This window comes from Haliaeetus albicilla, chromosome 20 (genome assembly GCF_947461875.1).
Source record: "Haliaeetus albicilla chromosome 20, bHalAlb1.1, whole genome shotgun sequence".
Classification (NCBI taxonomy): Eukaryota; Metazoa; Chordata; class Aves; order Accipitriformes; family Accipitridae; genus Haliaeetus; species Haliaeetus albicilla.
This window is the reverse complement of record NC_091502.1, coordinates 2,271,711-2,289,539: the sequence shown is the minus strand read 5'-3', so window position 1 is coordinate 2,289,539 and position 17,829 is coordinate 2,271,711. Positions and strand designations below refer to the sequence as shown.

General features: G+C 37.7%; 1 protein-coding gene across 12 annotated transcripts in view; it reads left to right on the top strand.

Moving 5' to 3' along the window:
- Nucleotides 1-17,829, top strand: part of NBEA (neurobeachin) — a 509,812-nt gene that overhangs the window by 132,981 nt on the left and 359,002 nt on the right. For all 12 annotated transcript variants that reach the window (XM_069808013.1, XM_069808012.1, XM_069808005.1 and 9 more), the window contains exons 11-13: nucleotides 11,344-11,452; nucleotides 13,935-14,087; nucleotides 14,871-15,039. In XM_069808013.1, the coding sequence (XP_069664114.1) occupies nucleotides 11,344-11,452; nucleotides 13,935-14,087; nucleotides 14,871-15,039 (431 nt within the window). The remainder of the gene's footprint in view (nucleotides 1-11,343; nucleotides 11,453-13,934; nucleotides 14,088-14,870; nucleotides 15,040-17,829) is intronic.

Sequence of the window (17,829 nt, the reverse complement as noted above, 5' to 3'; positions counted from 1 at the left end):
GTTTAAGTGAACAAGGAAGTAGGCAAATAAAGGAATAAAAGATTTCTGGGGACAAAGAAAGGAAATAATGGGGAAAGGGGGCTAAACAGGAAAAACAGGGCTACGGTTAAGATTCATTTGTGGAGTAGAATAAGGGAAGAAGTATACTTACCAAGTCCTTTCCTTCTTTCCCCTTGTTTTTTAGACTGTTCTCTCTTTATTTGTTCCTTTCCAAAATGCAGTTGTTGAACTGTATCTGGTACTTATTTATACCTTTCTTACCTATGAAAATGTATCTACAACAGCAACAGAGGGCTGCGCCACTTGTTTCAGAAAAGTAGCTGGCATTCAGCCATTACAATCTATGTATTTTTACAAGCGGATAATCTTCATGCCACTTTGCCAAAAAAAAAAAAAAAAGAAGAAGAAAAAAAAAGAAAATGTCCAGGTGATGCTTGATGACAGTAGACCATTATGTTTGTAAAGGCTTACTATGGCTGTAGGATTTCTTTCTTTCTGGTGGCCAAGTGGGGGACAGAAGTTCTCCCTTGAATAGCTGTGCTGCCTTTTGTCTTAATGTGTTCCTGGGAGGTGGGAAATATAAATAGCTTGATACCCCAGTGTAAGTGTCCTAGGTTTCCAGACTACCTTTCTGAATCCTTCTCACCTCCTTCTCTCCTGCACATATCAAAATCTGTTTGATAAGTTCAAGTTTCTCAATTATTTGTATAATTTTTTTTAACATTAGAAGGGGGGTGTTAACAGGACTATGAGGGAACACCTTGCTTTTTAATCATCTTGATCCACTTACAGTTTTAATCTTTTCTAAATTAATAGATTAATTGTAAATAAAATTTTAAATCCTAAAGCAGGCCAATAGGAATATAGCAACTTTGTGGTTTAATGGTATTCTTTTAAAATGTTCTTTATTCCTGTAATATGTATATCCCTTTGTGCCTTATCTACATCTTCCATGAGACCAATGAAATATTGAAATCATCTACAATTCTGCTTTTGAAGCACTGTATAGATTCTTATGCTCTCATACACAGAAAGTAAAAGAATGGAAACTGAGTTCATATCTTAAGTATGTTTTCTTAGATTAAGAGATGCACCTGCTATTCAGGAGAGTGGTCCATCAACTTGAATGCCAAGACTGCTACTTTTAATCCTGCTTTTCAGTACTCTGCTTAGAATAGAAAATGTAGCGGTTTAGATCAATAAGGTGTTTATGTAATGAAAAGAAATATAGAGTGCTTGTGGTGGGTTGACCCTGGCTGGATGCCAGGTGCCCACCAAAGCCGCTCTATCACTCTCCCCCTCAGCTGGACAGGGGAGAGAAAATATAATGAAAGTCTTACAGGTCGAGATAAGGGCAGGGAGAGGTCACTCACCAGTTACCATCACAGGCAAAACAGACTTGACTTGGGGAAATTAGCTTAATTTATTAGCAGTCAAATCAGAGTATGGTAATGAGAAATAAACCAAATCTTAAAACACCTTGTCCCCACCCAGCCCTTCTTCCCAGCTCAACTACACTCCTGATTTTCTCTCCCTCCTCCCCACAGCGGTGCAGGGGGACGGGGAATGGGGGTTGGGGTCAGTTCATCACACTTCGTCTCTGCCGCTCCTTCCTCCTCAGGGGGAGGAGGACTCCTCACTTGTCCCCTGCTCCACCGTCGGGTCCCTCCCACGGGAGACAGTTCTCCACAAACTTCTCCAACATGGGTCCTTCCCACAGGCCGCGGTTCTTCATGAACTGCTCCAGCATGGGTCCCTTCCAGGGCCTGCAGTCCTTCAGGCACAGACTGCTCCAGCGTGGGCTTCCCACGGGGTCACAGCCTCCTTTGGGCATCCCCCTGCTCCGGTGTGGGGTCCTCCCTGGGCTGCAGGTGGAGATGTGCTCCCCCGTGGACCTCCCTGGGCTGCAGGGGGACAGCCTGCCTCACCGTGGTCTTCCCCATGGGCTGCAGGGGAATCTCTGCTCCGGTGCCTGGAGCATCTCCTCCTCCTCCTTCTGCACCGACCTGGGGGTCTGCAGGGTTCTCTCTCTCACATCTTCTCACTCCTCTCCTCGGCTAGTGTTCTGCAGCAGGTTTTTTCTCCTTCTTAACTCTGTTCTCCCAGTGGCGCTACCACCATCACTGATGGGCTCAGCCTTGGCCAGTGGTGGGTCCGTCTTGGAGCTGGCTGGTATTGGCTCTGTCGGACACGGGGGAAGCTTCTAGCAGCTTCTCACAGAAGCCACCCCTGTAGCCCACCCACTACCAAAACCTTGCCACACAAACCCAATACAGTGTTTTTTTCTGTTATGATACTGTTGTTATTACCTTTGATTATGCTATATGGGTAACATGATAGGAAGGACTTGCTTTCTTCTCTTGTGGTGTCTCATGTGTGGTCTTGAACTCATTTGGGTCTGCTGAGCACTGATTTACAGACTGATTCTGACAAGGTGTTGGGTGCACAGTCTTTGGCACTGACCCAATTCCATCACAGAATAAATAAGAAGTATTAATTTGGATGAGATTGCTGCTTTGGACTGCACCAGACTGGGAAAATATTTGAAAGTAGAAGAGCTGTAGCTGTTTGCTTAAATAGATGAAGTCATTCCAAGAATTCTTTTATATACTTATTCTAGAAGTTACTAACTAGGTTTGCTAGAGAGCATACACTATACAATACAAATTAAAAATACTTTTACTGTTTATCATACTAAATAAATGCAGTGCCTAGGCCCACCTTAACTTTTTTAAAGGTGATATATACACCCACCTAAAATTTGTGGCAAAGTAAATTTAGGCATCTTTTCAGTCAGTTTTATACTGACATTATTTTCACTCTTTAATATAGGTAGTCCTGTTAACGGAGTATATTGCCCACCTTATTGTGAGTGTGTGTGAGTGAAATGAAAACATTGGTGAGAGGGGAACAACAGTAATATTTCAACTCCTGTTCTTGATCTTTTCCTGTGAATGTTTTGTGTGTTTTGCTTTGATCAATTAATATCTTGTACTAATATTTTTTAGTATTTTTTTATATTCAGATGATGCCTTTTGGGGTTCCTGTCTGTAACTAGTAGTGTTGCTGCATCTGCTTCTTGATAGATGAATAGTTTGCTAGGAAATAGACAGTTTTCCTATCAGTTTCCACAGATAGGAAATAGCACAGCTTGATAAGAAATACAGTTTGATGCCTTGATATTTTTATTATCTTAACATGAAAAACCTGTGAGTTTCCAATAATTCTTATTAATGTCATTAGTTTAATTGGATTTATCTTTAAGATCATGGTAGCAAATAAGATGAATGCCAAGGAGTATCTGTTGTGAATTAGATTTTGTTGCATGGCTTTGGTTTAGCAGCAATTTAGGATTTATTAATATTTTTGAGATAGATCACAAGATTAGGTTGTATGATTTTAACAGTACTTAATCATGAGCCAATGTAACAGAGTGATTCAATGGAATTTGTTGCAAACAAATTTGCGACTTAGTGAAAGATTCGAAAATGGCAAGGATCACCTGAAACTTCCAGCAGGGTTGCACACACAGATTGGAGGTTCAATCAAATCACACACACGCACAGACAGATAAAACAGTTCTGAACCACACAGACAGACAAATAGTTCTGAACCAAACTGCAAATGCAGATGCACAGATAAAACAGTTTTGAACCAAATTTTACACACACACACAGAGGTTAACCTATGATTAAAATTTCCCTTTTGTGAGTTTCATGAATTACTCACTTTTATGTGCCAGCATTCAACGGCTGGTCAGTGGACCTCGCAAAATCAGGCCTTTGAAGTCCTCACAAAATCGTTGACGGACGATCTCTCAATCCTCATGAAATCCACCCGAGAGGTGTCCGTCCCACCTCAGGGGGAGACACTGGGTCACACATCTCACTGCAATCCCAGACAGCTCCAAAGGTCTCCCCTTGGATCACTGTTTATAGGGTCTCGAGACAATTGGCTTTGGTCATTATTTTACATTCTGGCCACAATTCGTGCCGATCGTTCTGATATACAATTCAGGCAGCAGATGGCCCAGGTGTGGCCAAAGAGTGCCTGGCACCCAAAAGTACCTGTAATCCTGGCACCTGTAATCCAGATAACAGCACAAAGGGAGGTTTTCCCAAATTGTGCATGGCTTATCCTGAGATCTCAGAGTGGCCTGGGACGGGAGGGCTGCACCACCACAGTATCCTGCCTACCTAACCTGTCCTCTCCTACTGTCTTTCAAGAATTTTCTTCTTTGCCACAGCCAACCCAGGTATTTAAACTTGAGAGTAGGTACAAAAGTCATCCTTTCTGAGGTTGTTGCATTTACCTTTGTGCCTCTGATGGTAAGCCAGGGTCCCAGTCCATCTCTGCCTCCAGTCTGCAATTTAGAATTTGCAGAGTTGGGTGCTGATAACCCTCTCCTCGTGCATTTCAAAGGGAAGAAGGCTGAATATCGCACCTGAAATGTCCCATCTCTAGTATAACCTAGCTGTGCTCAGACGAAATCAGTTGTACAGGAATCTTCCCAAACTGTGACAGCAGGAATGTGACTTGCCAAATCAGACTGCCTGGACGATAGTTTATAATGAAAATACAGTCACTGTATCATTCGGGACATGGTTTAGTGGGCATGGTGGTGTTGGGTTGACAGCTGGACTTGATCTTAAAGGTCTTTTCCAACCTGAACAATTCTATGATTCCATGATCATGTGGTAGAAATCTTTTGTAAACTCCCAAACTGTGGTACCATCACGCACTCCAGAAGATCCAGAACTATTAAGGGTGGCTAATTTATGACTGCAGTCTGCATCCCAAAATGTTATGCCCATAAGCAGGTGTGTAATGACTTGCCTCTCCAGTTCTCCCATGCAACACCTATTCATTTGACTGGTATTTAGTGGCATCAGTCTGGATGGAACACGTTTAGTAGTCTTCTCTTATTGTCCTCATCATACGTTATGAGAAAAAGAAGTGGAAAAGGGAAAAGTAGGTTTCCACTTTCTCTCTAACAAGCTCACAGAAAGAAAAAAGGTAGTTAAACTGGAAGCTAAGGAAGCACTTTAGAGAGCTGCCGTAGCTGTAGCTCATGGGAGCTTCCTTTCCATCCTCATCATCTGTCTGTGTCTCTTCTGCTCTGAGTTTCTCTTACCTCCAGCCTGGTTAGGGGAACCCTTCCTGGCCTTGCGGCACACGGGCATTAGTGGCCATGACTGCATAAATATCAATGAATTAATATGAGTAATTGGTAATGTAGCAGCAGAGCAACTGCCTGTGTTAAAACATGCATAAGTGTTTGATTTCATGCTTTAGCAGTGAATAGACCTTGATGAAAATCCCTTTTTGTATTCCCAACCAGTATTATAAGTGCAGTCGAAACAGTTTCTAAAATCCATGCTTAGCCATTGTGCTTTGATTTTCTTCCTGAAGGAATGAAGTAAGGAAGTGGAGATCATCTCACATACTCTGTGCATCAAAATATATTGCTAATGCTTCTCCTTGAGGATTTCTAAGTCCATACTATGAAATGTTTAGTAAATACTCTGACGAAGTAAAAAATTACTTAATGAATCAGCCAAACTCGTTTAAAACTGTTTGCTTAACAATGAGATGTAATGGGCAGCCAGCAGATGGATAATAATAATAATAATAATTATTATTATTATTATTTATCTTGATACAGCCAGTATTGTATTTTGAATTGAAGTTAAGGGACAAGTATTTTAGGGTTATTTTTCTTTTAAAACAAAACACTAGTTGGTTTTGTATGATTTTCCTTAATACCACTTTATCTGTTTATGCTAAGATTAGTTTTCAAATGTTACCGTTTTAACAGCCTGTGATGGAGTTAATCGTATGATCCTTTTGTCTTATTTTGGAGAAGCTGGAAATACAAATGAAATTAGTTTAAAAGGATCCTTCCCAAAGATAATCAGACAGAACAAATACCTGCATCATTCCTTTTTTACATAGCCTCTTCAAGTTAAATCATCTGTTGTTAATCAACGTACTTGGATCTTTATAGCTACATGCCTATTTTAATAAAAGGTGCCTTTTGTAAAGCACAATCCAGATAACTTTATAATACACAATCCAAGATGAAACTTAAAGTAATTAAGGTAAATTTTGCAGAGAAAATTATCATGGGAAAGAGTAGACTAGAGAAATTGATCTAGGTAGTGATTTAAAAAAAAAAAATAATAAAGCAACAACAACAAAAAAAAACAAGACAAATTTCACTTTTATCCTAGTGGTACAAATTCCTGACTTGTAGGGTTTTCTTTATTCCTCCAAAGCCTTTGTCATCTGAGTTTATTTGAACATATGACTGATGTTCCTAATAGGATGCTTCATTTGTAAGTGAAGTCATAGAAACTCATTTCATAAGAGTAGTTTGTCTAAATTGTCCTGTATTTTAGCTCCACAAAACCGTAATTGTTCACTTAGTGGGAACTACCAGTCAATTCAGAATTTGACACAGGCGGCTCTTTCTTGTTCAGTGATTGTCATAGCATGAAGACTTCGTACACCTGGGATTTCCACTGTGATCTTCTTTTACGTGTAATATGAAAAGGTTCTTTAAAATTCCCATAGATATAAATGGGCAGTGAAAATGAAATATTTATTTATGTGTGTAATTACTCTTATTTTTAATGAAGGAGGAAGTGTCATATTTTGGAATTTTGAAGACTGTTATCTACAGAAGACGTTTTTATGAATATCCGTAGTATATTTTTTATTTAAGGAGTAACATTGCGTGACTGTTGACTGAAGTTTGTGATGCTGAAACATTGTAATGTTGAAACATAATGATGAGCTATTGAAACATAATAGTTATTTATATGTTTAGATGAATGAAATAAGCTAGATGGTATTTGTAACTTCATAGTGCACATCATAAGAATAACTGTCTGAATTATAAGGGTAGGGACTTCACAAATATAATAAATATGTATAGACGTGAAAGCATCCTTAAGAACATCTTCCAGTCAGACAGTGTATTCTGTGAACACCAATTCCATGCTCCTGTTTTATTTATAAAAAAAAAAAAAAAAAAATTTCTTTAAGTCTTCACAGGGGACATGTATGTTTGAGGGAAAAATCAGGCAATGCCGTAACAATGTAATTAATCGTCAGTTTTTTACATAACAGTATTCCAGAGACTTACTGTCTCTACAATACGCTAATTATAGAATAAGCAGTATCATAACCATTGGAAATATAGCATCTTCATGTTTTGGTCTGCAACCTTTTTTTTTTCAGCTTCTTAGTAATGGAAAACTGCTGGGAAAATTTTGTCCTGAAATTAATTATATTTTCAGTAGAAATCATCATTCTGTCTGATTTAGTGTTGGTTGACATATATACTTTCATTGTGTATCTGTATCTTAGCTGCACTGAAGACAAACTGATCTGTTCTAGGCAGGGCATGGTATAGAGGAGATGTAGGAATGGGCTGAAGTATCCTTTATATTTGCCTTTGTATCTAGGGGAGTTGAAAATAGGCAAGAATGGAGAGAAATTTTGTATGGCAGTGCACAGAATTTTGCAAGTTTAATGTGAGCCCTGCAGCAATCCGATGCATTTTAGTTACTGGTAAGTTTGTTAAATTCTGTTTGAAAAATTGTTCCTCTTAGAAGACAGTCCTCTAATCAATATTATTTCCCCCGTGTCAACAGCAACCTTTTTAAAAGCATAATTTTGGCAACCTGGTTCTGCTGATAAAAATTTTTATATCTCAAATCTTCAGGTTTAATTTATTTTCAGCTGCCAAGATGACTACATAAATTGACTGTCCTTAGCAATATGTTAAAATTTCTGGATACAATCCTCTAAATTAGGCAGTCAGTTCTCTAGAAGACTAAATTCTTCGAAGGCAATATTGAGAAGAAAAGATCCATTATGTCAGTATGGATTTATATTTTTATATGTATATATATATACACACACACATGCACACACTTAAATGTTTGCTTGAGGTCAGTCTGAACATGTGGGAAAGAGAAGTTTTGGCTTATCTGAGACTTGTTAACTGTTGGGTCTTTTCAGGGAGGTTGAATGCTCTCTACCATAAAGTATGTAAGACAGAGAACATAACATGTAAAAACAGAGTTTTGTGCAACAGCTGTTATTTAGTGCAGTTTCATTCCCTCCTTCCTCCTCCAAAAAAGGAGGAGGAAACAAGTGTAGGCAAGATTTCTGAAAAACATCAGAGTAAGCATGTAATCTGTTTTCTGCCTGTCTCTGATCATCACCTTGATAGCTTCAGTACTATACGTGCAGTGAGAGTTCAAAACCACTTCCATTTTAATTTTTACAGTTCTGTCAGTTAAAATATTACAGATCTTTTAATTACTTTATTTCCTGCATAATGCTGTGGACAAAGTACTGTTTACATTTAATTATGGTGCTAATTTTTATCAATACTGTGGTCCTATACAGTGTTCATCTCAAACTTCGTTGTGCCTCTGTGACTGCCAGGCGGTTCTCCTTAACGGCTGCTTTGTCTGGTACTTGGAATTTTTTACGTGCTTGAAGGTGTAAAGTGTAATGATGCATTCATGTGTGCTATCCCAAGATTTGAATTACTATACACTACAGTCAACTCTGTTATTTATGGCGGCAATCTTGGCTAACGCAGAAGGATTAGGAGCTGGAGTTACTGCCTGCAGACCTGAGCCGACTCTGCAGAGCTGGCTTGCGGTGTCTTTATATGGCTGGTTCGATAGATGCTAAAAGCCATTTTGGACTGAGGAAGAGGCATAGCTCATTCACAAAGCTGTTGGCTGAATTAACACGTTTTCCTGGAACTAGAAACATTGGCATCACTTTGCGGTGACAGCTAAGGTAGCTCCGTGCAGAGCTAATGTGGGCAGGCAGGATTAATTACTTCAGGCATACCCCACGTAACGATGGTTGGTATCTGAAACGTCATATTTGGGCTCTATCTGCATCTGAATTAATAAACTTTGCTGTTAACAGTCTTTCTTGCATAGAACCAGCTTGTATGTTTCTGTGTCTGTGCCATGGTTAAATATTAACTGGCCACTGATTATTTCTGAGTTGACTGGTGGGTTTTATGTGCACTTAAAAAGAAGTAAAGAGAGAAAAAATCTTTATTGTTAGGGTGTCAGTGTGTCATAACTTGGTCGGAGTCCTATCAGAATTTTTACCAGTTGCGTAGAAATTGTATTAATATGAGATAAGACGAAGTCCAGCCCATGAGTTTACAGCTAAGTTCATAGAATAGACAAATAAACTGCAATACAAAGAAAAGGGCTTTTGATAAATCACTTATAGAAGTGGAAGTAGAACCTTTTAAACTTAAGTCTGGTGCCATGTTCATGGTACAACAACCTTTAAATCCATTTTAAGAATATTTTTTGACTTTTCAATATAATATTAATAGTATTTATTGTAATTTAGGTCCTAATCCTGCAAAGACGTATGCCGTTTCTTAACTTTATGCATAATGGGTTGTCCTCCTCAGTCACACAATTACTCACAAAGGATGATAGTAAGCACCATCTACATGGAATTTTCTTTGACCTATTCAATTTTTTTTAAAGAAGTTTCTAAATATAAATCTTCAACCCTTTACATGAGCTTCTTATGGATTGTCATGTAGTAAAAATGATGAATATCTTAGTTTAGATGACAAATACAATAGAAACTTTCAGTCAGGGTAAGAAAAAATTGATGCATATAACCTGGTTTGAAACTGATGTGACAGCTTGACAGGCTGTTTTGATAAAAGCTTTGGAGTACTGTAAATGGATATTATCTGTGTTCTTTTACTGCTGACACTCTGTGGAGCATTCTGTATGTGATTTTAGACTGATTATTGTGACCATTCAACAACGAAGCAAGACAAGGCACTATTTCATGTTCACAGCATGTACTTTGCCTACACTGTGTACTTTTTGCATGGCGGCCTTGCTCACCAAATAGAATAAATCTTGTTTCCTCAGCACATTGATTATTTTTTGGTGCTGGCATGGATTAACCAATCTCAACATTTAAAGTAAAAGATTGTATTTGGAGAGCAAGTGAACCTTTAGCTGACTAGATACTGTAAGTAAAGTTGAACTTCAGAAAATGCAGGTTGGACATTTCCTTTAGTTCACTTTTTCATAGCTACAAAAGCCATAGTTTTCACCCTTGCCTGTGCCCACGACCTGTGTGAGAACTTTCATGGTTGCAGAGATTTGTCTGTACAGCTAGGAACTGTTGCACCTCTTTTATTTTTAGAAAAGGAATAATGACTTTATGTATGCATTGTATATGCAATACAATGCATTTCTGTCATCTATCTTTTTGAGATATTTGAAAAACCATTTTAAATATTTCCTTTCTGTCATAAACGATCTGGTTGTTTTTCTTTCTCCCTTTCCTCTGGGTTCTTCAGCAACAGATGAGCGTATTTTTGTTTCCCTCTCACCACCCAAGAGTCAGTTGCGATTTTTTTCCCATGGTGCATTGATCTGTCATATGTTTCCGCCGTTGGTTTTCATAACAGTTTCACTTTCTTGCCGAGTCTGTCCCCTGAAGCCTTTCATATCTCTTCTGTTTCTAAACTGTAACCTTTTCTGAACGCTTTTTTCCCCCTCACTGTGCTTTCTGAACACCTCACTTACAGATACTGCTGGGATGGGCTGCTGGGTGATTTCCCTGGGGCATCTGGAGTCTCTCTGTGCTTTCCTAACTGGATGAAAGTGATTTGCAACCTTTTTTTGATCAGGCCTAGCTATTATTCTAATGTTTGGTCTGGAGAAAGTATGAAGGAAGCTCTCCACCCTGCCGTTGTTCCACTGTGGTTTGTGGTGGGCATCGTTGCCCACATGCATGTTCAGACATTTTATGCCTCATTTCTGTGGTAGTAGTGACTCTAGGGACTGAAAGTGTGGAATGATGAAATACGTAGTGGCTGCAAATTTTGCTGTTTGACATAGTCTGGAGGGTGAAATGGTTGACACGGCCCCTGCCTGCATCATTCTAGCACTGTCAGCTGGATCCCACTCATCATCTCCTGCCTCTTCCAACTGCAAAACCTTTGGCTAGAACTGCAAGCTGCAGGACTGGATATTTAAAACCTGGGATAGTCCTGGTCAAATCAGCAGAGCTGACAAAATGATTTTGCGCTTCTGTTTGAATATGAACTCCCACTCCTACCGTTGTAATATGTGAACAATCATTGGAGAAATTTGTCAACAGAAAAAGTAAGATTTGTATTCTTTCAAGGAATTGTTCACCACTTTAAGCCCATTTCTGTTCACTTAATAGCTGGTGAATATTGAGAATGTTAACAGATTGATTTTTCTACATTTGTAATCTGAAAAAACGCTTGTTCTTTACATGCAGTGCTACCCTATTGGCTTTCTTGGTTGAGCTTCTTAAGAGTTCAGTAGCCATGCAAGAGCAAATGCTTGGTGGAAAAGGCTTTCTAGTCATTGGCTACCTCCTTGAAAAGGTATGTTTGGGGTTTTTTTTTGCCTTTGTTCTTACTATTTCTACTGTCATTGTGGTATTTTCAATCATTTAGCTCAAAGGACTGGTGGAATAAAATGTATTTGTGATATAAGGTATTTTTGATTTGTAATATTTATTAGTTGCGTACAGGAGTCTTTTCATCCTCCTTATCCTCTTATATGCTAATATTCAAAGAATCAGTTTTCTAGAGTTTATCCGGTTTGTCTAATTTATGCTTTTACTTTAGATCTGTTTGTGAATCACTTTAATGTATTTTCATTTGTGTTTCTCCTCTCTTTGTCCCCCAAACTCTCGTTTAGGAAAGTTCTCTTGTTCCCAGTTTGTACAAGCATGTCACGGACATGTCATAATTTAGGATTAAATTTCGTTTTTTGTGTATGTTAATAAAAATTGAGTTAATGCTCTGTGTCTCAGTTCTGAAATGGTTGAAATAGTTGCTCTGTGTTTTTAAAAAGAAAAACTGTAAAATAATTTCATTTCTGAAAGAAACAGTTGCAAGGGGCATTCCCTTTACTTGGTTGTTTTCAGACGTGATGAGCAGTTACAAAGCTGAGGTTCAGTTCAGATGCTTGTCTGAGGAAAGTTACCTGCCTCCTGGCCCAAAGCCCTCACGAAACCCTGTTATTGTGATTTACTAATCTGAAAACTAACTACTGTCAGCTGTACTAAGATAGTAATACTCCTACAGTGGAATCTCATGGCTCTGACATTCTTGAATGTCTGCTACTGTATTTCTCATTAGCACGCGGTCAGTACAGTAATCGTTTGAGAAGAAGTTATGACCAGAGCTTTGTGTTCTCCGATGGTGAAATTAAATAATGATAATCTCGCCTTTAAAAATATATGAATTTTGAAGATGAATGATAAATAATTTCTCTCATTCTGCTCTCTATGTTATTTTCAGCTAGGGAAATACATTCTTATAGTAGAAAGACTTTACATTCACTGAAGTAATACCTAAAAGCAGATTATTTTCTATGCTTCTATGTTTTCTGTACTAAGCAAGTGGGATTTAGAATGTCAAAGAACTAGTCTAAGGTGGATTTTTTTCCAATGGTAGGTTTTCTTGTGACATAACCTGAGTGAATTTACAAAGCTGTTAGCTCCGGTTCTGTAAGTTATATACCGGAGTAATATACAGGCAGGGTAGTGAGCCCTCATGGAGTCCCTTTCTTTTGAATAGAGCACTATGGTTTATGCACTTTGAATACATCAATTTAGAATGTTGTACATGAAATAAATAAATAAAAAAAAAAGTTTGCGTACTATTCTAATTAACACCTGCTACAGTCATTAAACTCAGGGTATGTGAATTTTTAAAGGATTTTGATTGATTTCTGTCACAACATAATTCTTAGAGCATATGCTGTTTTCTGGGGGGGTTTATGCTATATTTTCCTTAGCTGCAGTTTTTCAAAAGGATGTATTTATTTTTTTCAGTATATGCTTCTAGTCAGTTGGCACATATGGCAGGAAAAAATCCTTTTGTTTCCTAGCCAGGCTCAATTTTATTATTTATAAATTATCTGTTGCTCATTTGCATGTAATCAAATACTTCAGAGAGGACAGAAAGCTTTTTTTTCTCTGACTTGAACTTCAAAATAACATTTTTGTTCTTATTAGTTGCAGACTATTTATTGTGAATTGTGATGTACACAAAGGAAACTCAGCATCCAGGCTGAACTTGTATTACTGACAAATGGACTTCACTTCTAAAAATAACAAATCTGCATATTCCCAGACTGTACTTACAGCATTAAAAGTAATTGGAACATTTTGTAGAGAAGGCAAGGGGAAGGATGTTTAGTGGGTTTTCCTATTAGTTCCTTTTGTTAACTTAGTATATAAAGAAGTTTGTCAAAGTCCACGTGCCATGTTACTGCACAGGAGCAGGTCTCGACAGTGATTTTCTAGCATATGCTATGAAACTGAAGTACTCTTGAAATTTGAGGAAACTTGAACCCAAGTCCTTCAAACACCTACTTATGTTTAAGCAACGAAAGCAAGTCTATCAGTAATGTGTATTTACATACTGAGACACCCAATTTCAGTAAGACAAGTAATTAACTGCAGAAGAGTTAAGGACTTCAGATTAAGTTCTCAAGGCACAGTGCTGTAAAATGTAGAATCCTGACTGGATTATAATAAAACAAAACCAAAGCCAACCAAACAAAAAACAAATAAGAAAGGAAAAAAGAAAAAGGATTCAAACCTCAGTTATTGGTGCATATTTTTAACCTGTTAAATGTAGCCATTAGAAAGACTGTATTATTAGAAAGTATAAGTTGCTGATAATTTTTTTTCTTACTTTCCTTTCATATTCAATGACGTAAAACCACATGATGTTGCATGGATTTAGTAAAGATGATGCTGGTGAAAATATCACTTCATATTTTGGCTGTAAGTATATTAAAGAAGAAGGTTTTTCTTTATCTTTGTTCTTTCTGATTATTTTTCCGCAGTCATCTAGAGTTCATATAACCAGAGCAGTTCTGGAACAATTTTTGTCATTTGCAAAATATTTGGATGGATTGTCTCATGGAGCACCTCTACTGAAGCAATTATGTGATCACATCCTTTTTAATCCTGCTATCTGGATACACACCCCTGCAAAGGTAATTGTACACTTGAGCGATGTTATGACTCTTCTGCAAAGAAGTGAAATACTAGTATTCTTTTATACCATGGTACTTAGGTTTTTAATTTTTCTATTTTAAAACATGGTAATGGCAAAGATTTTTTTAGACCATGAAGTCTATACTCTGCTTACCTATATTCTCCAATGTCTTTTATAAGTTCCTAAATGCAGTTACATTCTTGGCTAAGGTTCTGGCTAATTCTATTAAAAGGCTGTTTCTAGAAACCCAGTCCCTTTTTCAGTGGTTGCATTACATTTTTTACCCAAAAGATTAAGCATAAAAGTATGTATTTTTAATTGTAAGCAAAGGGTGAGAAATCTTTTGGTACACATTCACATAAGCTTTCATTTTAATTTAAATTATGTATTTTGGTTTGATAAAAACTATAAAAAGTTATCATTCATCTCTGGTAATAATGAATTAGTTGTTTTCCTAAATAATCACAGTTCAGGAATGTGTACCAAAGTGAAAAGTGGTATGGTCCTAAAATCTGAAAATATGTACTTTTAGTATAAAAAGCCAGAATAGGAAACAAAGTAGTATGTTTATTGTGACTTAAATCATAGAATCATAGAAAATGTAGTTTGGAAGGGAACTTTGGATGTCATTCCAGGTGTCAGTCCAGTCCCTGCCCTAACTGAAGTTGTAATTATTTTTTAGTCTTGTTGTATCATATCCAAAGTAAATCCTAAAAAACCTACAAGTTAAGGCCACTAATACAGAATTTACATTTATGTGGATAACTATGTCACTCTTCAGGTGCAGCTGTCTTTGTATACCTACTTGTCAGCTGAATTCATTGGAACTGCTACGATCTATAACACTATACGCAGAGTAGGAACAGTGCTGCAGTTAATGCACACGCTGAAATACTACTACTGGGTGGTTAATCCTGCTGATAGCAGTGGCATTACTCCTAAAGGACTAGGTAAGTACAATGCATAAGAAAGAAAATATAAGCATTTCTTGTATGGGAAGGTTTATGATGTAAATGTGTGAAAGCTCCTTGGATCTGTAGACAAGGAGGTAAGTAAATGGCAATAATTGGTACCAGTGGTCAACAGCAGGAGGGCTGTGCCAGTACTTCTGGTGTATCACGCACCTCTGATGAGAATTCCATACGTTTATATGTATTCCCAGAAGAGTCCAACTCTCGTCTTCACTCACATAGCATATGCTTATGTGGGCATACTTTAGGAAACCTATTAAAATCACTGATTTTTCTTCTGTACCAAAGAGGAAATGTTCAGTGTATTTCGTATGCCAAAGAAAGCTTTGTGGGGTTAGAATGTTTGGTAGTGTTAAGTGACCTTGAAAACAGAGTGGAAACCTCTAGTTCTCACTGCTGAGATCTCTGAAGCTGTATTTCCAGTTTAATAATATCTTTTCTCTGCCCTTATAAAATAGAGATTGATTTAACTTTGCTTATAGCACATAGTGCTTAGCTTAGCTCAGGAAGCTTTGAATGACAGCAACAACAAAATACAATAATATGTACCGGCTAAACGCTGCATGTAACAGATGTGTATTAACCAGAGCATCAAATCATTCTAATCCTATACACTCCAGCTGTAATGTCATTACGTTTAGCTGACTACTTGTGTAAAGCAGGGAGGATTTGGCTGAAAGTCTCTTAAAGAATTAATTGATATAGGAGAACTTATTAATTATCTTTATTCTGTAACTATTATTGTCATGCTGAGAAACTGAATAATTGGGGAATGTTTTAGTGCTTTATGTTATGCTGCCACATATCCAAATATTTAAGAAAGTGACATTATAACATATAAGTTATTGGATAAGTTTTTCATTTGTAAGTGAGCTGTATGCATAGGGTTTTCCTTCAATATTTTTTTTTAAATAAATAAAAATGGAAGGAATAATTCTTATCCTAGGTTAGGTATCCTAATAGGCAGTAAATTGTAACTTGTTGAGGCTCACAGGAAGAGCTGCTGTTGGAGCTGGGACCTCATTTGTAGTTCTCTCATGGTATAATACTAGATGAATTATATTCTTCATAAAATTATTAAAATTTGCTTTAAAAATACCTAACAAAAGCACATTGTTCTCTGTTCATGTGAATGAAAAGTTTGTAATATCAGTTTATGAAAATTAATTGTGGTGGTTACTTAATTAGCTTGAATTTTTTGTCAGTGATAAAATATACTTTCCCTTACTCTGATTCTGGATTCCCTCTGCCAAAATAGAAATAAGTTCATTTTTGGTACCTACAGGGAAGGTGTCTCTATCTGAGCTAGACATCTGCCGATTATAGCCAGTGGAATGCAGGAGTCAGTTGCCTGAATCTGGGTTTCTAGCATCATTTTAGTCTCTGTGGAGCATCCCACCTGCCTTCAGAAGGATGCAGGTGTCCTGTGCATCCTCTGTCAAATCTGCTTGTTCTGTGTGGATATTTGGATACCTGACGGCATGTCAAATCACACTGAGAAGTATGTTTTGGCAGCTGTGTCCTACCCCTAGTCGGCAGAGCCTTGAGAACTATTTAGTTTGAAGGGTAGTTGCTTTCTAGACTCTCTTGGCTGTACTGATTAGGTCTCCATTGGCTTCAGTGGAAGATGAGAAGCTGGTCTCACCTCTTGGCAGCTACGCTCTAGATGTCTGAAATCAGGGTGAGCTGGATCCTACCCTGGGACTGACTTTGTCCAGCTTCGTGCTTTCAGAGCTCTGCTCTGTTGAGGGTTACACTGTCGTGCTCCGTAGGTACAGCTTTACCATCAGACAAGTTAACCGTATCTGAGCTCAGTGAGACATTAGGATGTTAAAAACTCAGCTGATCAGCTTGTAATATGGACTTGTATTTGTGACTGTTGAATGACCAGCTCTTGGGAGGTAAAGGTTCCAAGTGTCAACCATATTTACACCTAGACAGAGACCTGGAAAATTGCTCAACTAGTTTGAGACTCTATGTTTGATAATATTGTCTACTTGTTATTGCTGTAATTCTTCTTGGTTTGTTTGTTGGTTTTGGGTTTTGTTTTGTTTTGTTTTTTTCCAGGGGGGGTTGTGGGTTTGGGGTTTTTTGGGGGTTTTTTTGTTGGTTTTTTTTTAATTAAAGAATTCCTGTACTTCTGTGTCGTGATACTAGTACCTGACAACACTTGGAAAATGTATCGCATATTACAGACTTCCCTCTGGCTAAGTTCGCTGTTTTGTGGAAACAGTGTGACATTTCTTTATGTAGGAGGTACGGCTTGTTTTTATCTTGCCCAGATCTGCCTCTCTGCAGTTAGCTGTATTTTTGGAGTGTTTGTATGTGTAATGCCAGTTGAATAGCTACAAAAAATCAAAAAATTTTGATGTATTTATCAAAATCTGAACAGAAGGCATGGGGTACACAAGGACACAAAATTAGGGATGAGAAATGAATCAGTTAACTCTAAATTAGCATACATATGGCTGTTTTACTTCCCTACCTTTTCTTTCATTCCTACCTATTTTAAGGATATAATACATTCTTTTCTCATTTGTGTCAGTTCCAGACAATATTCTGCTTTTCTGAGAAAGGCAACCAGGTAGGTCCCTTAAAGGTAACCAGATAGTGCAAAATTACTGGTTGCTTGGTGTAACAGTATGGCAACAAAAAAAATCACAATTACTAAGGCCTTCATACAGTAATTGGGAAGGTGTTTGATAAACTGTGAGGTCATGCACCGTTTCAAAATGCCTATTATATCCACTATATCTGACTTTTCTCCTT